The sequence below is a fragment of the Tachypleus tridentatus genome, chromosome 10 (genome assembly GCF_004210375.1).
Source record: "Tachypleus tridentatus isolate NWPU-2018 chromosome 10, ASM421037v1, whole genome shotgun sequence".
In the NCBI taxonomy this organism is placed as follows: Eukaryota; Metazoa; Arthropoda; class Merostomata; order Xiphosura; family Limulidae; genus Tachypleus; species Tachypleus tridentatus.
Genome location: NC_134834.1, coordinates 179,400,636 through 179,427,159, shown reverse-complemented (window position 1 = coordinate 179,427,159; position 26,524 = coordinate 179,400,636). Strand labels below are relative to the sequence as shown.

At 30.2% G+C, this 26,524-nt stretch overlaps 1 protein-coding gene across 4 annotated transcripts; it reads left to right on the top strand.

Moving 5' to 3' along the window:
* Positions 1-26,524, top strand: LOC143231039 (golgin subfamily A member 2-like). 4 transcript variants are annotated; one of them, XM_076465526.1, is made up of 10 exons: positions 1-131; positions 1,233-1,387; positions 4,778-4,891; positions 8,094-8,243; positions 14,768-14,855; positions 16,208-16,266; positions 17,626-17,728; positions 18,082-18,156; positions 22,016-22,157; positions 25,165-26,524. In XM_076465526.1, exons 3-8 carry the CDS (start codon positions 4,814-4,816, stop codon positions 18,138-18,140), a joined length of 537 nt encoding a protein of 178 aa, XP_076321641.1. In that variant the 5' UTR covers positions 1-131; positions 1,233-1,387; positions 4,778-4,813; the 3' UTR covers positions 18,141-18,156; positions 22,016-22,157; positions 25,165-26,524. The 4 variants fall into 4 exon arrangements, with proteins under 4 accessions (XP_076321641.1, XP_076321643.1, XP_076321642.1 ...); XM_076465527.1 differs by lacking the exon at positions 1-131 and having other exon boundaries at positions 724-1,391; XM_076465525.1 differs by lacking the exon at positions 1-131 and having other exon boundaries at positions 726-1,387.

Here is a 26,524-nt window from a genome sequence, read left to right as displayed (position 1 = left end):
CAGAATTTCATCACGATCCTGATTATTGTTGTGTTTTGTTTTGTGTCTGGTGTCACTGAAGTAATATCTTCTTTCTTTTTAAGAGAATCGTCTGCAACCATTATTCAGATAGTTCTATATGCCTTTAATATGTATGATTTATTACGCAGGTTTTATTGATAAATTAGTATTTAATGGAATTAAGCTTAAAGTATGTGCGATTTCATTCTTTTCACTTTTGTTTTTTCATTAAATGAAGTAGTTTAAATGTTTGTATTTTCAGCCGTATAAAGTTTATTGTTAAAAGACTATCAGACTAGAAAAATAGACCACTTAGTATTAATAATAACAACAATAATAAAATAATTGGAAGAAACTCGTCTTCTCCAATGTACTTATAATTTATAAAGTATAACTGTAAACAAGTATTCTGGGCGTATATTTGAATGAAAAGATACGTGGGTGAGAGATTTTTGATTGTGAAGTATCAAGAAAAATATTGTTTTGCTCAAACAAAACTGATCCATGATTTGTGAGACAGATAGTCTTTGAACTTACTGAAATAAGAAAGATATATTTTTGGAGAGTTATCAGATTTTGTTACTTTCTTTGTTTTTTTGTTTTTATTTCAGCTGTTTTATACATTTTATTGTTATAATAAAGCGAGATTAGCACGTTTTGGATGGGCAGACTGCTAATAAAAGCAGATTTTCCAACTGTATTTGTAGTGTGATTACGTGTACGTGTAGTATTACTTTCTTTTGTCATAAACACGTTTTAGTTTTATCTACAGGGTGGCTCGTAAATCTCTACCCATCCATATATCTTATGTATCCAGTGTATCTGTGTGCTGTTTCTCATTCTCGCTGCGTAATATTATGCGACGCTATGTTCTGTGAAACATTTTCTTCAACATGGGCTTACATCGGCCATATTTCTCTGAAAAAAAGAGAAAAATTTATAATACATGCGTAATTGAATATAACATAACATATGGATGGGTGGGAACTTACGGGCCACCCTGTACTGTGTTAGGTTACATTATACATAATTTTAATTTAGTCATAAAAAATGCATACATAATTTATAGAATATCAGTAATTATGCTACCTTGTATCACCATAGTCATAACTGGCATAGTTATCTTAAAGGTTTAGTAACTTATATGAGTAATATTTTTAAAAAGTGATTATTTGTATTATTGCACTGGATATGAAAGGTTAATGATACTTTACATATCAACTCATTTCTAGAAGACTAAGGGGAGAAAGAATTGAAATCTTTTCTTGTAAAAGACCAAAAATCCTAGTTAAGTGAAACAGTTTCTTGAGACAATGCAGGATGAAAAAGTGGCTCCTGATGGTGAGCTTCAGCAACAGTTAGAAAAGATGTAGAATCTTTGTACTCGGTTGGTAAAAATTTTCTTTTAATTTTTCACTCTGTTTGCTTGTGATATTGTTTGCCTTTAAAGAAACATTAGGCTTAAAAATAATGCTACGTAAAATGAATGACCCACTTTTCAGTTCCTTCTACTATCATCAGTGAATTAGTTACACATTATCAACTAATAATCCTTTTTCTGTGTGCTGATGGTTTCCCTCTGTCGCCAAACTATTTACAATAGTCTTGATTAACTAAATAAATGAAATTAGTGAATTCTCTGGAATTACTTATTAACACACACACACACACACACACAAAGAACTATTCAGTCCCCTGCTAGTACAGCAGTAAGTCTACAGATTTAAAACTCTAAAATCAGGGGTTCATTTACCCTCAGTGGACTCGGCTGATAACCCATTTGGCTTTGCTATAAGAACGCACGCATGCACACACAGAACTATTCAGTCCCCTGCTAGTACAGCAGTAAATTTACAGATTTAAAACTCTAAAATCAGGGGTTCATTTCCCCTCAGTGGACTCAGCTGATAACCCATTTGGCTTTGCTATAAGAACGCACGCACACACACAAAGAACTATTCACAAACCGTAAAAAGTAATGGTCACATTTTAAATGGCAAAGACAGTTATATTCTAGACACGCATAAGTAGATTAACCCATTTTAAACATTAGACTTTGACAGCAGGAGATTGAAACCTACATGTTAGTGCTTGACAATGAACAACAAAAAATGTTAATCAAACTCTCATTTTGTTTAACAGTATTCAGGCCTAACACTACTGTTCAAATTTGTACTTATTCCAGTTGTTAATATACTAATGCTTAATTAATAGGCATATTTGCTCTTTTCCATAAGGTAGACCCTCAGTTTACTACCTGTTTAAACACTATAATAAGGAAAACAAATCTAAACCTACCTTAGTATAAAATTGCTCAGTTTAAGTGAATTGAACCAAAAAAACCTCAAAATTAAATGAAATATTTGTAAAATGTTAAAATTATCAGTTAGGCCTTAAATAACATTTAAACCCTAATTGTTTTAAAAATTGCTTTATAATGTTCTCTCCAGGTCTGCTTTAATGTTATATGTTAATATATTTTAATAATACTATATAACCTTTATCATTGTGATAAGAATTTTCATAACAATACCATTGAACAGAAATTTTCAAGTCACGACACACCTGAATAACCAGGCAATTTTCTGGAATCCAAACTCAATTAAGAGAGGGTATGATTACTCTGGTATATTTCATTAAAGTCTCGAACTGTTGTTATATCTTATATTTCTGTTTAATTTCTTCAGAAACATCATTATTTATAAATTATTTAAATGTTTGTCTTACCACGTCTTTTTAATAATTCACCTCAAACTACATTTTGGGAATTGCTGATCAAAGAACGTTTAATTTTGACAAAAACCTTGTAGAATGATATAAGACCCCTGTCTTTGTTCCTCTGGCTTGTGTGAGAATTTTGTTAAAACTTTCCAAGATCTATGTCAGATAATATCATAGTGAACATAATTAGTTCCACTTCTTAATGTGTAATACACAATGGCTTCATAGTTAGATAAAACATTTGTAGCAATCCAGTGCAACAACTGGATGCATCATTACATAAAATATTTAAAGCATGTCATTGTGTGATACACAAAAAAAAAAAATCCTTTGTTTTATACTTATTTGTTTTGAAGACCATTTATCTTCTTCAAGCTTCCAGAAGTTTCTCAATATTGACTGGGATAGTTTTTATAGAGGAATGAAACTTTTAAACTTCAACTTTGTTATGAAAAACAATTGTTTGGCTAACAGTTTTTGAGTTGATAGCTCTGCCTTTATGAATTTAAAACAATAACATTAGATGTATGTAAGTTTATATATATATGTCTCATCAAGCATTAGAGTTGCAAGGAAGTAATACAGCCTGAAAAATATACCCTTTAATGCAGTTCCAAAAACCTGTCAATCATTAATCGTGGATGAACTTGTCCTGTTTTGAGTGTTTTGTTACATTTTGCACATGGTACCACACATCAATTTTATGTTCACCTTATTATTTTCTGTTCTGATGAAAGTCTCAATTTTTCTCATTGTTACAGTATATTCTTCTGAAAATGTTACCTAATATTGGTAGACAAAGGCTTTTTTTAATAGCTTTTCAAACACTCAGAGTTGTTTGAATGTTGGAAAGCAGACAAGTTATATGACATTTAATTTTTATATATCCAGGAGAAGTTTATTAACTTGTAATCAGACAGTTAACTTGTACATTGTTAAGAAAGCCTAGAGAAATAGCTGATAGGTCAACTGTGTCACATACATAAAGATAAGTATCTGAATAATATGACTGTTATGACTTACCATTCCACTACCAGTGTTAGTGTGGACAACAAATGGATACATTATTTATGTCCACATAATGAAGAAAAGTTTATGAAACCAAACTTCTTGTTAAAAAGACCTATTGCAGCTTCACAGTTGATTATATAAATTTTATTTGGATTTTTTTATAGTTTGCCATAGGATACCTGTAATTTTTACATGTAGGACTAAAGGTTGAACATTTCTATAAATGTCCAACAGGTTTGTGGTTCGTGTGAAAGATGAGAGTGATAAATGTAATATTTAACATGACATGATCCTGTTATGCAGAAGTACCAACATAAAGAGACAAACAGATCTCATGATTTTGAGGAAGATATTTACTGCTGTATAATATATTGGCATTTTATCATAATCAGCCGTACAACAGGATGACTTTTCCTGATGCATGATAAGCTGTTTCATATGCCAACTTTGTGATTAATGTCCTTACTTAAAAGTTCATGAATTGTCCATAAAGAGCAAAGTCCTTACTTTAATCTCATAGAAAATGTCTGAGACCTCCCTTGAATGCCACATACATCAGTTCTTTAGCCTAATGAATGATGTGAGAGAGCTTGGCACCACACTGACCAATGAATGGGTCAAGGCATAATGTCACCTGCTACATTTGTAGTTACAGAAACTGTATCACTGCAAAAGTGTGATCATACATGTTGCAGAATCTTTCATTTTGTCACAGTACATATTATTTTTTTGAAGCGTATGGTTCAGTGAAACTCTTACTTTCCTACTTTGAAACAACTGAAGTTACTGATGTTTCGTGGGCTGTAAGTAACAATTAGTTGTCAAAGAGAGTTGGAGATTAACTATATTCAATATATACATAGTACTCTTAAAAAGTAGCATAAATTGAAAATGGCATATCTGTTAGTGTGTGATTTAGTCTAGTTTGTGTATTAAGTTTTAAATTATAGCAACTTGTATGGTTTTTCGGTATGCATGTTTACTTTTACACAAATTTGTTCACTCGCAGGATTTCATTTACCTAAATTTTGTTTCCTCTGGTTAGAATAATGAAAAACAGGAACTGATTGAACAGCTACTTATGCGAAAGAACAGAAGTAAGAAACTAGAAGAACAAGTTGCTCAACAAGAAAAATATCTTGACAAACTGAAGGACTGGGTAATTTACCATAAGTATTGCTGGCCATATAAGCCTGTTTAAGTACTGTTAATTAGTTTTTTAGTGATTTAATATATTTAATTATTATTAGTTTTCATACAAGAGGGTCAAACATTATTTATTTTAAAAGTACTGATTAATATTTAATGATTATTAGTTTTCATACAAGAGGGTTAAACATTATTTATTTTAAAAGTTCTGATTAATATTTAATGATTATTAGTTTTCATACAAGAGGGTTAAACATTATTTATTTTAAAAGTTCTGATTAATATTTAATGATTATTAGTTTTCATACAAGAGGGTTAAACATTATTTATTTTAAAAGTACTGATTAATATTTAATGATTATTAGTTTTCACACAAGAGGGTTAAACATTATTTATTTTAAAAGTACTGATTAATATTTAATGATTATTAGTTTTCATACAAGAGGGTTAAACATTATTTATTTTAAGGGAGTTGATTTTGTTATGTAGCTCATTATAAGTCATATATTGTATATGTGATATAATTGTTGTGGTAGGCTTACATAATTTTGTTGATGTCATCTTGTAGCTTCTAAGTTTTTCTATATTGTAATCTTACTACTAGAAAGCTAGATTTTTGTGTCATTATAAATATGTGCACATACAGAGAAGAAGTTAAAGCAAGAGAAAGTAAAAGTGAAAAAAGTTAAAGTGTGTGATTGTCAGTTTAATTGTAAGAGGTGATTTCTAAAGTGAAAGTTTCACAGTTTGTATGGTAACAACAGAGATAGAGAAGAATAATTCATCTTGTCAGTTAGGTTATTAAATAACTGAATTCAACCTGTATGGCCCTTTGATGTAAAAACATAATTATTTAAAGTTCTGGATACAACTTTGTTATCTTATGGTAAAAGAGGAGAGAGAAATAATTTATCTTGTTAACTGGATTCTGAATTAACTGAAGCAGCCTGTGTGGGCTTTTGATGAAAAGGTGAATTATTTAAAGCTTTGTATTCAAAAATACAATGGTAAACAATAATGTAATGAGTTTTTGCACGTATGTTTGTGTTTTGAATATATATTATTTTAAAAGAAGTGGATTGTGTGCTATCTGTTTATAGTTGACATTTATCACCAACATGTTGGACACCTGCTGGAAAAATTATGACAGTTATGTATAATAAAAAAAATAAAACAAAAAAATCCCTAGTGGCTTAGCAGTAAGTCTAATGGCTTATATGCTAATATTTGTATTTTGTTGTTTGGTGTCAGCAGATCAAAGACACTTGTGTAGATTTATGCTTCATAATAGACAAACAATAAACAAAACTAAATGTGAAAAAAGTAATTTTTTTATTTAGTTTTAATGAATCACTTCATTCAGTTATATATAAATACTGCTTAGATTAATCAGTATATTCTAGCATATTCTTGTACTTAAAAAATCTTCACAATAACAGTTTTTAATGTTGGAGATTGAACAAATATATTGTGTAAAGTTAGTGTTTGATTTTGCCAAACTAGTTACACTACAGTGCAGAAACATTGTGTTTAAGTATTGATAATATGGACAATGCTATATTTGTAATATTGAAACTCTTATGAAGCTCAGTGTTTGAAGTATTACTCCTTATACAATCTGTCTGCAGTAATTAGTCTTATTGATATGTCTTGTTGTGCTTTGTTTGTTTTTTATCTGTTATGAGTTTTTCCAATTTAATTTTTGAAGTTTCTGGTGGGATTAAAGCATTTCTTTCTTGTAGTACTTCTGTATCTTGTTTTGTGCTTGTTTGTGTTTTTATAACTTGGAAACTTCTAACAAGCTCAGTTCTTTTTTCTCACACACATCTTGTTTTCAATGTCATCTCCTCTCATATGCAGTCTGTATCATCAGATGTGTGTAGATATACTTGACTTAAACCCAACACATTGTTCCAATATCATATACTTCAAAACTAAATTTTTGTCTGCTGATTCTCTTGTACCTGATTATTTATTTGAGTTATTATATAAGATTTAATGCTATGAAACAGAAGTTTATCAGTTGAGTTGGAAACGTTTTTGTTTTTTAACTGCTAATTCTTGCACTAGTTTTTGGAAGAGATGGATACAAAGCATCTGATAACCAGTCAGTACCAGTATTGTTTTACATCTGTTTTGTACATTTTTTTCAGAGCTAAGTTTATTTTTTTTAGAACTGATCTACAAATATTCTAGGTTTTAAAATACTAACATCTTGTTACTACATTTTTGAGATTTCATTTTTCTTTTATGATTTTTCTCTTTTCAGGCATATGTTGCAGACTCTGTATTTGATTATTTTCCAGTTTCTTATCAATTTCCCTCAGTAATTTCTGTTTCAAAGCAATTTTTGTCTTGCAGCAGTTATCAGTACTGCTTTGAAATTATAGTAGACAGAAACTAATTTGTATAGACAACTTTAGTACATCTGTAAACTGGGACAAATTTCTCAATTAAAAGTTCCTATATGAATTAATGAAATTCAACATTTGTAAAAGGTATTAATTTTTATTGAAAACAATTACTTAAAAGCTGAAGGAGGCTGAAGTCTCATTTCTTCTTTCAGGTGATCCTTTATAATCTGACATAATATCTATGTTTTGTCCACCATTTACTTCAGAAGGCTACTTGGTTCCTAAATCAAAGTGTATAATTTACATAAGTAGATTAAAGACATTATTGTACTTTAAAATCAGCCTATAAAATCAAACTAAGTAATCTTGGGTGTGATTCTTCCATAAATACAGAAAGCTAGTAGTGTAAAATATGGTATCTATTAGGTTTAATACATGATTTATAATGATGATTCCTCATTAATTGTGATCTGTTTCCCTCCCTTTCTGTTTATATATTTATTTTTCTATTAACCTTTTTAGTATTTGTTTTCTAACATGTGAGGTACGAATTTTTGGTGTATTTCTTTGTTTCAATGTCAGCTGAATTTATTTCAAAATTAAAATATACCCACCTCTTCTCCACATTCCATTTCTTCATAAAGCAGAAATCCAAAACTTTAGATAGACAGTATTACAATCAAATGAATATTCAGGTAAGTATAATACAGAGATAATGAGTGTCTTGTTTTTCCCTATTGTTGTAATATAGTATATTCATTCTGACAATTATTTTGTTTTGCTTATTTTTGTAATCATTGTAACTATTAGTTTTGTTAGTTTTGAACAGTTATATTTCATATAAAGTAATTTTCTTAGGTTTCTAACAGAGAACAACAACTTAAAAACCTGGAACAAACTTTCAACATGAAAACTTTTCAACACCACCAAATTATTGATAGAATGAGACATTATGAAGCCCAAATTCAATTAACTAAAGTTCTGAAAAAAGATCTAACAAAAGCTCAGGTGATTTGAAATTATAATTATTTTTTCATGTATAGTATAAGTATTTCAACACCTATTTTCAATAATTTTTTTTTAATTATTGTGCTTTTCTTCAATTTCTAAACATCGAAGTATTTTACACACCTGAGAATGAACTTTGAATTAGTTTTTATAAGTAAAAGTTGCACTTTGGATTTTTATTTCTTTTGTATTTTCAATTGGTCCTTTAAATACATTTTTTCTATTTAAAAACTGAATGTATTAAAATGGTTCTAATACTATTTCTCTTAATAATATGAAGCTTAGCTTTTTTTGTTTGAGCTGTAATATTTATATCTAAAGAGCTGCATAGAAAAAGTGTAAGTGAAACATTGTTTTTTGATATGTTCAGAGGAAAAATCCTTCTTTCAGCATCATAAACATTTTTAAGAGATGTTTTTATAGTATTCTGACACAACTTTTGTGTAGTGAAAAGTACGTGCAAAATACAACAGTTTTTGTACATCATCTTAACTGCAAATGAATACACATGTGCATAAGAAAGTGCAATTTCAATTCAGACTTACATTTCATATGTATTCTGTCTATCTATCTATCTGCCTTACAGTTTGACTTCAGTTGATTTTTATTGAAGTTCATATGTTATGTAATCCATGCCTTGCATGTACTCTTGAGATATTTTTGTGTCTTATATTAGGTGGCTGGCTAGTGAAAGTTCATTTCTTATTGTGTCAAGTTGCAAATTGTAAGGTTCAGTGATCATGCCACAGGGCCACTGCATAATCTTTGAACTTTCAACTATTGTAGTATTAGAAGAGTGACAGTTAATCCCATTATCTGGTTAAAAGCCAGATTAATTAGCTAATTAAAATTAGCTCAAAATTAAGGATGTCTGTAGCTGAACCTCTAACTCAGACATATAAAGCCTATGTTGCATAAGATGCCATTCATGTTGAAAATACTAAATTCCTTATTTTAAAGTATCGACATAAATTCCTAATGATGTAAGTTAATTAAAAACAGTGATCCACTTACTTATTTAAATACTTACCATCCAGTGGTGTGGCAGACATTTCTGCATCATCATGAAACATGCTACTGTAGTTAAATATTAACTGTATTTTTGTCCTGTTTTTAATCTTCATTTTATAGAACATATTTTTAAAGGAATTACTGAAAAAAAGTAGTAGTTTATTGTTTGCATTAAGTCAGTGCTTGATAAATTACCAGTTTCCAGGTTTATTCATTTGACTTTTTTTTTCTATATATGTGTATGAATATCCTTATGTAACCATAATTCTGAGATTGTTTTATTCTTTTCTGAACCTTGTCCAGAATGTGTGTAGCTGATAATGCTTAATTTTTTTTTTTTCTTAAGTTTAACCATCCAGTAAGTTTAGAAATAATAGAACTATGTTTTAGTTTGAAACTGTAATTTGTACAGAAAATAGGAAATCTTTTTTTTTTTTTATAACAATGGTCTTCCTAATTTTTCAGTTTTTAGTTTGAATTATTTGAATACTGCATGGACTAAATCCTAACAATTCCTAATTAATTTGATATTCTGTTTTCATGATAAAAGTTAAATAAATTATAAAATGTTTTACTTGGAGTAATGCAGTGATTGTAAATGAATTATTATTAAATAGCATGGTGTATATGCCATCAATAAATATTTTGACGTATGTGGTACGTATTGTGCAAACATATCGTCCATGTCATAAGGAGATAAAATGGTGTAATTTTTCTTTTTCTTTGGTGACAAAATTATTTTTACATTTCAGTTACAGTTAGGTATAATTTCTGTTTTATAAAGTAGATTAAAAAATGTTTGTCTGATCTCTGAGGTTTAATAATACTACTGTAATTAACACTTAGTTTGATCTCCAGAGCTTTGTTTTGTTACTTGAGTTTGTGATTATCTTATTTTTTTACTATTTGTTGTTGTTGTTAAAGTATAAGTTTTCTTGTTATTTGTACAGTTGTTATTGTAGTTCATTAAAATTGAAAGTATAAAGAATTTAGCTTCTGTTACATATAAACTTGAAGGTAATTTCCTTCTATATGTGTTCTAGTTTATGTGACATAATGTGTGTGAGTAATAAAGAACTTATAGTACACCTTTGTTGTCCCATCTTTTAAACTAAAACTGTTAAATAAATTTAAAGTTAATCCTTATTTGTATAGTTATCAAACTTTCACTTAAACTCACCTAAATATACTATCTCTACAACATCCAAAGCATCACATGGGCCAACTACCCTGTTAGAAGAATAAAATTGTATTAGCTTAGGTTGACTTTAGCTTTCCAGAATTTATATTTAGCTCTTATTTTCTCTATGTATGAAAAATAATGCATCAACACTATCAACTCCCATAACAAGCTTAAACATCTTAATCAGATTCTCTCTAGCTCTGTTTTTTTTTTTTCAAGATAAAATAATTTCAGAGCTATTAATCTAGTCATATTGGCAAATCCCTTGCATCTTGGGCACCATTCTAGTGACCCTACTCTGAAACCTTTCCAACAATTCCATGTCTTGCCCAAGGTGAGGAGCCCAGAATGGTCTTTAGTCATATTTAAAAAACAAAAGAAACAATAGAAGATATAAGTTGGTATATAATGTTGTCTAAAATGTTATTTGCTTGGCTAAGGATGTGCAACTCCTTTTTGGGCACTTGTAATTATGCACTTTCTTTGCCACAGCATGTTCCTTTTGTAGGTATACTGTACAGCTAGAGGCTCAGATCTTTGGTATTGATACAGTTATGTATATATTGGTATTACTTTGCAATCATATTTTACATTTTCAAACACTAGGGTAACTCCATATTTTGTTATCAATATTGTTTTTCATTTGATTTGCCAATTGCTTTTCCTTATTTTGAACTTCATGCTGTTTGATAGGTTGCTTATTAAAGTTTTTAGGATCAAAGCTTAAGCATACCTCTATATCTAGCAGTTGATATGTAAATAAGACACAGTTTAGTCAAAAACAGAAAATTAGCAGATCTCAATTTGGATTTTTTCTTGTTTTCTGTGCCACCTATTAGAAATGTTACTGTTGTAAGATTATGAAGATCACATTTGATAAACGTGCTTTTTCCTGGCATGAATCTTTGTATTGGTTGCTTAGTTTTGCAATAATTGTTCATCTTGGGGATGTTCCAAGACTTTTATTTTCATACAAGATGAGTGAAATGTCATGCAGTTACTCTAGTTGGTGTGGCCTGAGACTCTGGTGTGTGCTTCCTTTCTCCAAAGTTCTAATTACTGAAATGATCAGAAATCTTGTTATGGCTCATTGCTATTAAGAATATACCTTTGGTAATTTATGTGACTCTAGCATTGGATTCACACGTAAGTAAAGAGACAGACAAAGATTCACTTGATCAGTGTTTATAAATGATTTGTGAATTTTCTCTCCATGCCATATACCTGTACTACTACCCTGTAATATGTAGCAGACTGTTTCATTGTACTGTTGTCTTGAGAGCTTCATATATCATACTGCAGTATGTATTATTGGTTAAGATTATTACCCTAAGTACAATATGTATGTGGTGTAGAAGATTTTCAGTCTTTCAACTACTGCCTAAAAGAACTTTGTTTGTATGTACATACGTAAGATTCTCCATACTTTCCTACAGTCTTAGTTTAAGTGGATCTAACATCACTTATGAAGTTGATCCATGATCTTATATATCTTTGTATAGTTGGTTGGTGTGTGTGCAGAGTAGATGTTTTGTCCACTCTCTTGCCCAAAAGAATGGTCTCGTGTGTAACTTTGTTTTGAAACCTGTTTATCTTTCCTTTGTGGTGGTGGTTTGCCACCATATGATACAGGTATCACATTTTGTCTGTCTACTGGAGTTTTTTTGCCTTAGTATTTTGATTGGAGCCTTTCGGTTTCTGATGTTGTGGACTGCAGGGTGGCATTATCTGCCACCTTTTGGTTTACAGACTTTAGTTGCATTTTTCCAGTTGCCAGTCCTATCTATATTGTTTTGTTCTTTCCACTTTTCCCATCCTACCAACCCTGCATCCCTTCCAGATTAGTATCATTGGGCCTTTTTTTTTATGTTTATTATATCACCTTTCCTCAAAGTTCCTGCTTTTGTTGGTACATGAATTCTGTCATTGTGATTGATGTATTTTTTCTAAATTCCTGTATTTTTCTCTTTCCTCATTGTTCCTTTTACAGTTAATGCTTTTTCTGCTTGATGAGAAGGAACTTCTACCTTCATACTTTTTTCCTCTTCCCTCCATTTCTCACTTTTATGACTATTTTGATCCTGTGTGCTTCCTTTACCCACTCACAACTATCTTGTACGTGATACATTCTGCTCCCTTCCTTGGTTCTTGAGTCTGTTTGTTTATTCCAGAAATTTTCATCTCCCCTATAACCTTTTTCACTTTTTTCTTCTGGGTTGAATCTGCCAATCAATTTGGTTGCTGATTTTTTGCCTTTTTTTCCTTTTTTTTTTTCATCAAATCTGTTACCCTACCATGTGTCTTGCTGTTCATTTCCATCTTCCCTTGGGGAACATCAATGTTTTAACTGTATCTGTAGGTGATAAGTAATGTATTCATTTTTTTTTTCTTTGTAGGTCCTTTATTGCATATTTGAATCTTACTCTGTGGCAAGTATTACTTGACAAGGCATATTCAATAAGTTATTTCTGTAATTTTTCTTAGTATCCATCCTTTGTTATTGCCCTTTCAGCAACACATTACTTAAAGGTGAGGATTATATGAGGGTCAGAAGTAGTGCAGTCTCCTAAGTGTATGTTGTTTTTAGTTACTTCTTGCATTCTATGGTTTTCTTTTCCATGCTTCTTCAAGGAGGATCATCTTCTTAACAGCCCTCTGCTTGTTCAGTGTGGGATTCTAGCTTTTTGTGAGAAGAGGCAGGATATCATATTGGAAGTTAACATTTTCTTAAAGTGGAAATGTATATCCAATAGATGTTACATCTGCTCACATTTCCCACCCATCCTCCCCTCTCCCAGTGAGGTTTGGTGTAATCTAACCACTCAAAATGGTTAAGAGCTGCAAGATTAGAGAAGATGCAAGTTAAGATAGGGGTAATGTTGCACTCCTGTTGGTGGATAGTTGCTGCATATTCATTTGTATGTTAGTATAGAGATAAGTGTGTGTGTGTTAAGACTATTAGCAAGCAAAAAGTTTGCACCAATAGAGGGCAGTATAAGTCGATAAATCTATTTTATGAGAGGAAGTAAATATTGATCAGAAATACATTTTCAATTTATGAAAATATTGTTTTGAGGCTACTGTCAGTTACATTTCATTAAATGTTAATTTGTATAATTTTATTTGGCTCTTAATGTTTCAAATTATCGTGTACATGACTTTGATGAAGGTGATCTAAGTGGTGAGTTTGTATTTCGTTACTAAATTTTGAGAATATGTTGCATTTCAATTTTGAATACATTCATTATATTTTTGTCTGATTCAGCTGTTGTTCTCCTGGAGTTTTGGCATCATGAACAACCAGGTGAATCATTTGAGTAAAAATTTCAAGTTGATGATAACTTATGAAGCACAATATTTTATATATATATATATATATAAAGAGCAGATGAGTTTGGAAAACACAAAAACTACTGCAGTGTATATTAGAGCTTTGAATTTTAAAGAATTATCTATGAGCAGTGATTATATTGATTAGTGTCACATAAGCTAATTGATTAACAAAAATAAATCAATTAATGAAAGTGATTGTTTCTAGTTATTACTGTTTTTATTATTCAAACAATCGATTAATCAAAAATTTTATTATAATGGTTGTCACAAAAATGGTTGTCAGTTATTATTTTTTATTATTCTAACCATTCCAGTAATTGAAATATAACTATAGTTGCTCATCCTGTTTTTGTTATGGTAAAGCTACCAAGACCATTTACCACTGTCACTAATTTTGAACTTCTGACAGGAGGGAAGGTAACTGTCAAACTTTTGTAAATTTAGCCATCTGTTAGTTGATTAGCAAACATATTATTCAGCTCAAGTGCACATGTAGCTGTGAGTGTAATTGTAGTTTGTTTTCACGGTAGGCGTGAAACATTTGAAAGATAACATGGAAATAAAGCACAAGTCTAATATCTTGTAAAGTATAATAAAATATGTACAGTTACTTCAGTAGTAATAGATGAAGTAAATATCAAGTATTATTGTGTTCTTGTATACTGAAATGTAGGCAAGAATTGATGTGTTGTTAACACAGAATTCAGAATTACGAGCAACTTTGGCTCATGAAGCTGAAGACATGATAAAACCTACAAATAAATTTCCTGTTAATAAGGAGACCACTAAAAAGAATGATTTGGTGAGTCTGCTGGTTGTTTATTTGAGATGGCTTAAAGAAAAAGTATTAATGTATTACTTAAATGTGTGTGTGTGTGTATATATATATATATATATTTACATTATGATTAAGTAGTTTGGTCTATTTTATCTTTGATCAAGATGCAAAAAAAATGTAATTGAAGATATTTCATTGATTTTATTTATGTTTGGTCAGATGGTTTCTCTCTCGACATCTGTCAAGCGGCTGGAGGCAGAAGAAGACTACATATTGCATCAGCTCAAAAACCAGAAAAGCTGCAGAGGTAATTTAAACTCCCAATAAACATCTTAAATATGGATTTATCTTTGGTAAAGTTTAAGTACAAAAAGTGTTGCTATAACATTTCTATTCCTAAATAAATTGAAATTATCATAGTAAAGGACTTTATACATTATAAACCTTATCAAAGGTTATTTTTAAAAAGTAAATTTCTGTTATTATTAACCAGCTTTAAGTGAAAATGTTTTATTTATGTGTTTGTATATATGTGTATAGATCATCTTGAATAACTGCTAAAATTATTTTGAACATTTTCAAATTAAATGTTATCCTTCCACTTGTCTTTGTTACATAGAGTTACAAACATGTGCAATGGAAAGGAGGAGATGTGATGATAAAAGTAACAAAACACAGTTGCAGTTTATGGAATGTGGTATCAGACACATGTTTAGTTTTGGAAGTTAGCTAACTTTTGACTGAGAAGCACTGTTTATATAATTATGCTCTTGTGTAATAAAATTTCATCTGTAAATCTTCATGTTCATGTTTTGTATAGACTACATTATATTACCCACCTTATACTTAAAATAAATAGAAGAAACATGAAAATACATCTATACTCAATTTTTCTTTAGTATCTATTTCATTTTCAAAACCTGATAGAAGACTTCCTATGCAGTTGAATATATTATATCACCTGTGTGATCATTCATTATTATACTTGTACCTGGATCTATGGGGTGTTCAAGAATTTTGGAAACAGTTAAAAAAACAAACTTTGGGAAAAAACACTTAACACAGAGACACATTAGTTTAATTCTAAATTTATTTCCTAATTATAAGTATTATTTTATTACATGTTACAGCTTTTAATGTAAGGAAAAATATTTTAAAAACAGTCACTGGTGCAACTACTCTAGAGTATCCAAGTTTAGTCCCCTTAAAAAAATAATTCATTGAAATAATGTCCAGAGAAATTAATATGGGAGCAAGCTGATTGGGCCTCACTGCCTAATCCACCACCTTTCTAATCTGTAATTAACATTTTGTTTGAGACAGAAATTATACATTTCTCAGACACATAATGCTGTAATAAATGCTTTTGGAAAACTTTCTGTGTTGTTATTTTCTCTTGCAGAAAATTGCATCTCTGTGTTAAACAGTTTTCCTGGTATGATTTTTCAAGTGTTTGTAAATCCTTGAATACCCTGTACATGTATAGATGACAGAATACATTACTCTTAATAGAAGCTTCTGAATACAATATTCATTTATTCCAAGGATTCTACTACACATACATTTTCCAGACATACTTATGAAAGTGTAGTTAACTACAATACACATAGATGAAAGTATGAAAGAACCTCAGTTTCTTCTATTTTCATTCTGTCACAGAAATGGATGTTCCTGAACGAGACCACAGATCAATAAAACATTTCCATAAGCAACTTGAGGTATGTCTAAATGATGGGTGATGACAACTAGCCTATTACATAACTTCATATATTCATTAATTGTTTTATTATATCTACTTTACCTAAACCATCAAAGTTAAAGATTTATTGAGGTTTGCTACTAAGGTTGGAAATTAATTGGTATGCTTGTGCTTTTAATTTCTCTGATATACTCTAAGTAAATCTGAAAGTGGTTTAAAAGTAAATTATTTACTGTATGTCTTTGAATAGACTAATACTGCTAAATAAGAGGGGAGATTATTTGTTTCTTAAGAGGAAATAAGTGGATAAAAATAGTACTTGCACAATATTATATGGTTTCATCATGAAGAAAATTACAAAGATTTTGAAAGAAACTTTCTCATTGATGCTGCATTTACTTGTGTAAAAGTATTATTAATTGTGTAAAATATTTTATTTCCTAAGGTAAAAGATAAAATTTTTACTTTTCAGAAATAAGGTGTGTCCTAGGAACAGTATCTCAGCATATCTTTGTTGTTACTAGATTGAGGTAACTTGGGTATTAAAGTAAATTTTACTTGATAATGAAGGGTATCACTTTTGGGCTGTTCTGACTGGGAATTCATCATAGATTGTTATTGTAGACTTCTATTTAATATTGTGAACACAGAATATTATGATGATACAGAAACAGCCTTTGACAGTTATATAAAATTACCAGGACTCCTTAACCAGATGATGCAAATCCAAATTTTAATTTTAAACAGGGCTTACCAAGTCTGTTTCATTCTTAAGAACAAACTGTCTAAAAATACTTGGAGAAAAAAATAAGTATATCATAAAAATTTTCCATATGAACTTAGTTGCCCAGTGATGGCTGATTATCTGTTTTAACAGGTGCAGCACATGTTCAGCTAACTGAAATTAACATACACTACATTGTGTAACTTCTCTCTACTGAACATCTTTCTCCTTTTTTGTTAGGCAAGCCACAGCTCGCTTAAAACCTAGTTCTACTTTTAGCATGGCAGTACACCCTTCTGGCGTGCCAAGTTTTTGTTGTTTAAATGCATTTACTGTTCCTGTGTATAGAAATATTAAGTCATGATTAAAGCTTTAGTAGCATATAATTAATGTTTTGTTATACACTCATAGGATATTATGGCTAAAACATAATAATGAAAAATGTTTGGTTTTGGATTTTAGTTTAAGAACATGTACACAGAAATATGTGATTTATTGCTTTGCCATTTATGTTTCATTTGTTATCAATTTATCTTTTCATTTTGTTATTTTAAATGTTATTCTAAAAAAAAAATTAATAAATTTTTTTCAGTATCAGTAGTGAATTTACTTACACTTTAATCTTATGCATCAATTATTATTTTCTTTATTCAGAAGAAATTTAACAAGACAGTGGATCAAATTGCTGAACTATCTGACAAAAAGCAACAGTTAGAACACTTAGTAACTCAGCTTCAGGGAGAGACTGACACAATTGGTAGTTTTTTTTACTGATAAACTGCTGATAATCTATGAAGCATTAGCATTGATGTTTCATATTGACTTATAGTTTGATATGATTCTAGAACAGTCTCTAAGACAAAAGACATGTAAAAATAAATGAGTAGTGATAATGTTCTGTCTTAAGAACTTTTATTAGATTCATTATTCATATTAATGTCCAATAAATTTATTTTAATTTGATATATTAATAAGGGACAAATTTTTATTCAAAATAATTTTATTAAAATATTTTAATTTTTAAAGATAAGGATAGAAATTTTATAGAATAAACAAGTTTTGACATTAAGACATTGCCAGAAGCAAAATATTATATTTAATATTTTTCAGCTGACTACGTAGCTTTGTATGAAGTACAGCAAGGCATCATGAAAACAAAAGGAGCTTAAAAAGATGAATACATAGGTCAGTTATCAAAGGATTGGAAAAACATAAAGGTTAATTATCATAACAATCAAAACATGAAATGACCGTTTCTTTTAGTATATCAACAAGGCCACCAATGTTAACTAGTTCCATAATTGATAGTAACTCTTTATTTATTATTGGGAGGAAAGATATTAGAGAATCATGTGTAACATTAACTTCTTAACACTTAAACTATCATTAAGACCAGATTTCATTATGTGTATGGTGAAATTTTTGTAATACACAATATTCAGTAATTTCCTGTTATTTAAATTATATTAAGCTGTTATAGAAGAATTAGAATGTAATATGACAGTTGATGGGATTTTACAACAGCATTTTTATACTGTTGAACAAAGCCAACCTTTCTTGTCTTTTAGTTGGTCTGCAGTAACCTTATGGACTTACAAGGCTAAACAATGTGGTTTGATTCCCTGTTGTGGATCAAGTACAAATAGTTAATGTTATCTGAATGTTTTTTGTTTTCTCTTGCTTTCCATATTAAATTCATTCTCTCTTTAATATTACTAGAATTTGCTGTTTATTGTCAATTACATGTAGTTTACATGCTGAAAATCAGAGTTACTGAATACCACAGATTAAGGTATTAAGTTAAATATTTGGTGTCATGATCAAGAATTTTATGTGGAATATTTTGAATTATATACTTAGGTTTTGATATGATACTGTCCATTTTAAATCTTCTAACTGGTGGCCATAGAAGGGCAATTTTCTGAAAACATTTAGAGATTATGCTGAAGAAGAGGAAAATGCAGTTGTGGTAAGACTAACAAAGGCTTTGATAGGAGAGATGCTTTCTCCATCACAAAAGCTTTTGTCAGCTATAGTGAAAGTTATTGTATTCTGAGGTGGCTATAGAAAACCCCAGCTGTTGAGGCTTGGCCTTTACTGGTTATCTTTCACATTCAAGAGCACAGCATAGAACATATGAGTTATGATGATCAGCTGATAGTTTGGACATCCAGAGAATAACTGGAGAGACATTTATATAACTTCTTGGGAATTTTTCATTAGCTTTGCTAGGGGCTGTTTTAAGTTGCCAGTAGCCTTTAAGAAAAGTGAGTTTCATATGGTAAATGAAATTCATTATGAAGATCTCTGACATTGCCAGCATGAGTCTATAGATCCTTGGAGCAGCCAGGTCAGTAAGATGTACTGCCAGCACTCAACATCTTGTTTGGCAATGCAGAAAGCAGTGACGATGTGCATTATCTTCATCTTTTTTGTTTGCTGGTGACTTTTAAAGATACCTCATTTATCAAAATGCATGTGTTTCCAGGCTTTAAAAAGAAGAGATGCAACTGGAGGATGTTTCCACCAGTCTGAGTTACTTTGCTGTAAGATGAAGTTTCACACTTCCTGTTATAAAGATGATGACTGTTGGCATAGCTGACAATTTTTCCATGTGGATAAGTGGGCTGCTGAAGCCATTTGGAAGCACAGAATTCTGCAGTTATATGATGGGTTTTTATTAGGAATACCTTTCTCACTAGAACCTGAGCTCGCTACAGATGTTTGCCAGCAGGTTACTAGCATTAGACATAAAGAAGTACATTTGTTGGTAACATTCAAACTCTGTGTGTGTAAACATGTTAACCACAGACATCTGTTGTTACTACCATAGCTCAGTAGCAGGTTACCAAATTGAAGGAATAGTTTGTAATTCAACATGTGAAATACCCACAGACTTTTGATGCCTTGTGTCTTAAAAGAATCATGGTTCAGATTTCGTTCAGAATGAAAGAAAACAAATTGCAACAGTTGTTTTAAAATAAATTGGACTTGGAAATATATTTTCCACACTTTGTCGACAGTACTGAATGTTTTATCCTGAATGAAGTATGTTATACATAAACTCTTATTTTCTACATATATTGCTAAATGGTTGTGAAATCCTGTTTTACAGGAATATAATTTTGATTTATTTGTGAAATCCTGTGAGATTTTACTTGTTTATTCAGATTTTATTTAATTTATTTGGGAAGAATATTGAAAGTTTAGTTTTCTTTGAGCTCTTTATAGTTCAGGGCTAGGGGCTGGCAGTTATAGATAGCAACATAGTTAATGCTTCACTATTAATTTCCCCAGTGTATAAAGGGCTCTCCTTATGCAAGAAGACATTGGTAAGAAACACTGTATTGGCCAGCACTGTTAGCCAGCCATAGCTGAAGGTGGCACTAGTATATGCCCGGTCTAAAGCAAGATGATCTCAGGTATTGACCCTTTGAATTAAAGGCTGCTAAATTGCATATCCAAAGCTTTTGGGACATCAATGACTGGGCAAAGTGTATGGATCTGTGCTTACTATTTCTCCTCAACAACAAAATGGGTTTGAGTTCAATCTAATGTTGCTGATAGAATTTCTGAAAACTTTTGAACGTGTTGGTTGAGTTGTAAGTTTTATGAGATGACTGTCTATTGTTAATATGAGAACACTGTGAGCTACTCTTAGGCTTACATAACTTCTATTTAATGTGTTGCTGAGCTAATGAAGTAAAACTTCTGGTTGGGGAGCACAATCAGCTATAACAGTCCTGTAAACTGGCTCTAAAAGCCAATGATGTATGTCAGAAAAGACAAGTTTTTATGCATTATGTTATCAACTGTTTTGTTCTTTTGTGTTTTGGTTTTACAGTTTTTTTTTTGTTCAGTATGTGTTCTCTGTTTTGTTTTTGTTTTATTATGTGTCGTGGTTGACTTTACCTTCAATTTTAAGTTTTGGTTTTGAATTTAAATGTTTACATACTGGTATTTTGATTTTATGATCAATCTTGCAAAGTGCTATGTAGTTCATTTATCTAATTCAAATATCAGATGTATCTATACATACAGTATCCTAAAATTTAATGGCAACCCACTACTTTTCTCTCTAAGAAACACTCTAATCTGCCTAGACTTTTGGTTGTAATTGTATTGTAAAAGTGATGGTCTAGTCCAAGTTATGCATTAAAATAACCCAAAAGTTGATATTGGGCATTGTTGACTAACTGCTTTCTCTGTTGTTTATCAGTTTGAAATTCAGAATAGCTGATGCAGGTATCTCATGGTATTGTGCAAATATTTGAAATAATCAAACCTGGAGCAAAGCTATACTCATTTCAGAGTATAGAACAAAGAAGTGTACAAATTAGTATGAGCTGAGAGTGTATCTTCCTGAAAGGTTTGGTAGGGAATGTTCATTGACATGAGTAACCTTGGATTGTAACGCCAAACATAGATGATTGCCACACTAAATGGGCTTCATCGATGTTTTGTCCATAAAAATAAATACTTTGTTTTATTTATACACTTATGTTTGCTTTCTGTATTTATTTTTATCTTACGTTAGCAGCATATCTCAGTAACTGTATTAGGCCCAGCATGGCCAAACATGTTAAGGTGTGCGACTCGTAATCTGAGGGTTGCAGGTTCGCTCCCCGTCGTGCCAAACATGCTCTCCCTTTCAGCCATGGGGGCATTATAATGTGACAGTCAATCCCACTATTCGTTGGTAAAATAGTATCCCAAGAGTTGGTAGTGGGTGGTGATGACTAACTGCCTTCCCTCTAGTCTTACACTACTAAATTAGGGACAGCTAGCACAGATAGCCCTCGAGTAGCTTTGTGCAAAATTTAAAAAAAAAAAAGTAACTGCATACTAAAGTGAATAGATATGGAAAATCTTATTCTGTCGTTCTAAAAGAACTCATCAACTGCTTCTCTGTCAAGCAAAAGTTATTTTATAGCAGGTTGATATTATGACTACAAAAAAACAAAATATACAGGAATCAAGCATTGGATTGTTAACTTTCTTTTATAAAAGAGGTTCACGTGTACTTTGCATTATTATATTGTAGGCTAAACTGAGTGAACTGCAGAGCCTAATTTTACAGTTGTTGGATGAAAGGGAGCAAATATAGAACAATCTCTAGCATACACTACCCAACAATAGTTACCCTGGATTAACAGTAGTAGAGAAGGTGAAACTCGTATCTGAGGGTAAGTGTAGCAGAACAAAGATACAACTGAAGACTTAAATAGATGTGAATGATTTAATGTGTTTCTAATTATGGGTATGGGAAAGTGGTACAGATCTTGTAAAAAGTGTAAGTCATGAATTTGTAGTTCTTACTGTTCAAAATATAATTAAACTTGTTAAACAGTATTTGTCTTTGAAGTATTTTTAGAATTTTGTTTAAATGTATTTGGAGAGTTCTTAGAATATTGTGGATATATATTTGTGAATATTTTCTGGTTATTTTGACACAAGTTTCTCCCATATGAAAATAACTGTATCATGAATTAAAAGTTTAATAAAACATATCTAAATATTTAGTAACTTGAGGTTCTAATATTGTACACAAAATGTGAGCACAGCTAAATATTTCTTTCCATATCTTTACTTTTACTATATGAGTACACTGTATTAAAAACATAAATAATTCTTATTTTTTTATGTGAGGTTATTTTGATTGTGGTTTTTAATAACTGAAGTGATTCACACATTTTCCCTCATGAAGAGGAAATTATATCATCAACAGAACATTGAAATAAAGGTCATTTAAATTTTTCTTTTTGTTTACTCTTGTTTGGTAATATGTATGTATGTATAACCCAAAAACAAGCCAAAACAAAAATAAATTAGAACATAATAAACAAAAAATGCTGCAGTAACTAAAAAGATCCCAGGGTACAAGCTATAATGTGGGATGTAAAATGTAACCTAGGTTATGAAGGTGACTGCAGAAGTAGAACCCACATTGTGGTAGGAATACACTGCCTATCAGTCTTAACCTCCATTTGCCAGTCTCACATAAAGAAACAAAATAAAGGAATAGCAATAGATATAGAAATTAGGAGACTTAGATGTGGGTGCTCAAGCCTACAATGTCTCACATCTATATCACCCTTCACTGCCTGCAGACAGTTGTGGGAAGGTGACTGCTCTCCAAAGTAAAGAAGAAAATTAATTGAAAAATAAGGTACTACTATTTGGGGATAACCAAGTTAAAAACTTACCTCTTGAAGTTAGCATTCTAGCCTCTCCATTATGGTAGAAAGGCACTAATTGGTAGCCCAGTAAAAAAATTATAGTAGTATGAAGTCTCATCCAGTCATCTAAAATGAGCACCCAAACAACACCCATTTATTAAGTCTACTGTGACTATTATGCTCTAAACAAGCCTTTATATGTAGCAGGATGTACATTTGCATAAAGTACTGAGTGCCAAGTCATTTATAACTAAAAATAGTTTAGAAATTTTTAATAAAATTTCTCTAATTTTTATTTCTTTATATTTTTTTAATACATCCATATATTTGTTACAGAATAATTTAATTTTAGTTAAAGTTTCTTTAATAAATCCATTAACTACTAATTGCTGTATTAGTGTTTCAACATTACTGATAATATATTGTGATTTATTACAAATTTTACAATATCTGAACAATTGCAAAGTTATAATGCTTATAACAGAAGGGTGCAATATATCACTTTATTTTAAAAGCAGGTAAACCATAAATTGGAAAGGCAAAATATGTTCATTTATCAAAAATATTTACATTGATATCCTTGTTAATTATTTTAATTTCTAAATCTAAATAATGTGCTTCTATATTAGATATTGAAGTATTTTCAATTTCTAATTCTGCTGGATAAATAGTTTTGATAACATTATTTCAGGATTATTTATACTAATTAAATCATCTATATATATTTGTATGTGAAGATAAAATTATATGGATTTGTGCAGTTTTCAATATATCTATTCTTATAATAGTAAATATATAAATGTGCTATACAAATAGAATAGTTATCTCCCATTGGAACTTCTATTATTTGTATAAAATTCTGGTTATATGAAAACATTATTGTAAGTAGAGAAACTTTATAAATCTTTAATATATTTGGAGTTAAATTTTCTTTTATTTCATTTCTATGAAAGGTTAACAGAATTGTTCCATTAATTAATTTAAAACAAAGATTAATTTTTTATTGGAATTGTGGTGTACAATGTGGTGAAATCAAATGTTTGAATATTATTTATTTGTTTAGATTTTTTTAGATATTTTAAAATGTTATTTTTATTATCCAAAACATATGTTTTTTTATTATTAACACTTTAATTTTATCAAGCAAAATATTAAGTACTTTATACAAAATTAAAAATGGACTTCAATTGAAATGCTTCTGACATGGCCTGCTGGTCAGGGGATCAAAACTTGTCACTGGACTTGTTCACCATATCAGCCATGGAGGCGTTATAAAGTGATGGTCAATCCTGTTGTTCACTGGGAAAGAGTAGCCCAAGAGTTGGTGATTGGTGCTGTTCACTAGCTGCATTCCATGTAGTTTATCATTTAAGAATTAAGGATGACTGCTGCAGCTAGTCCTTGAGTAGCTTTCCATGAACGTTCAGTAAGGACTCAAACAGTTTAAATGTGCTGAAGCAAGTAAGAATGATGAATGGGATAAATCAAAATAAACAGAGCAAGTAACATGCATTTCTTCTCACGTATTATCCAAATGAATATGTTGTTAATTGTTAAATTGTGGTTATAATCCTGTTAAAACAAAAACAGTTAAGAGTTTGAGACATTTCAAGAAATGAAAATGTAATTCGTATAAAGTTTGTGCTTTAACTTGTTAAAAAAAAATGGATGAACCAAAGAATTAAAGAATCACTATAACAACTTAAGATTCATTACATTATTAAAATAGGAATTCTCTACTACATTATTTTTACTTCTTCTGAAGAAAAATTTTGTAATAAATATGATACTGTTCTTATTCTTATATAACACATTATTTTTTTACTGTACTAGTCTTTAAGAAAGCTGTTAAACAATTAACTGAAATTTCATAAATAGATAAAATTTGTAAAGTTTCTTAAAGTAATAGTGAGAGTTTTGTTTTGAAATTCAAGTTAAAGCAACAGGATGTTACTGTTACATTTATTATGTCTCATCTATACATTTTCATAAGTTTTCTTTTTCTTTCCAACAGATGTTCCAAAGCTTTCTGAGAAAGACTGCACTACGTTAAAAGCTGAGGGTATTAATATTCATAAGAGTAATGACCAAACAATAAAGTTATGGAACTGTTTACAGAATTTGAAAGTTTGTTTTACACAGTATCTGGTTCCTGAAACTTTCCACCCATGTTCTGTTTGTTCAGGAAGACTTAACTGTATGAAATTAAGTCATTGTAACAGTGGATACAAAATAAAGCAGTACAGATGTGTAAGTAACAATATGTTTTGAGAAAACCTGCTTTATAAGTAGCCTATAGTAGAGTCTCATAATAAAATGTTTATGATTTCAGGTATTGTAACTTTACCAACAGGATTTCTAAACAGGAAAGAAAATTATTCAACCTGATGTGCAGTATATAATATAAGTGGTAATGTTCAGGAAACCAAACAATGATTAAATATAGTGTGGTACAGATTGAGTTATGTATGTATGTATGCAAATATTTAATAGTGCCTTCTAGAATGGAGGGAGAATGTAACATTAAATAAATTAGTAATGATTCTAGTACAAGTCATTCAAGTATTGATGTAATTATTGTATTATTATATATATTATTATTATTAAAACGAGTTTACATTTTGAAAAATATTTATATTCGATATTGTAAATATATTCTGTTCTTAAACTAGTGTTTTGTAACTAATTTTGAGACAGGTTATGTAAAAGGTCAAGGTTTGGGGGACCTCTCAAAAACGTGAAAATATACCTCATTTTACCAGTTACAAATGTTGTGAAAGATCCGTAGGTTGTTTTAATTCTTTTACCATTCACTAAGTTATAATTTACTGTTCTACAGTACTGACTTCCTTTCATATCGTTCCTTACCAATGAACTCAGTGTTCTGTTAATTGTGATTACAATAAATTAGCACTAGGATTATCATAAGTTATAATCACAGGATTATTATATATCTAAATGATTTGACAGAGCAAGATAGTTCTGGTTCTGTCTTTATTCTAGTCTTACATGTTTGGATTTTAGGCTTGTTAGCCCTGTATATGACTGTATAAAGCAGATTTCAATAGTAAAATGTTTTTAAGAATGTGAAATTTATTTTACCATGTTTTGTTTTTTTAATACTTTCTTTTATGAGTTATTACTTGATTCTAGCCAGGTATGTTGAAATTCTTAGATGGAGCTACCATCCTGAGAATACTAAGTCACATTGTAACTTATAGTTTATGATTAATTCTTTTATTCATTAACTTGATATTTCGTTATACATATGTTGGGTATTAGAAGAACACTGAAACCCTGATTTCAGTTTTGGAAATACTAGTCATTGTTCTGTACAAGGGTTGTGTGAAAAAATAAATTATTGTAGAATTTTA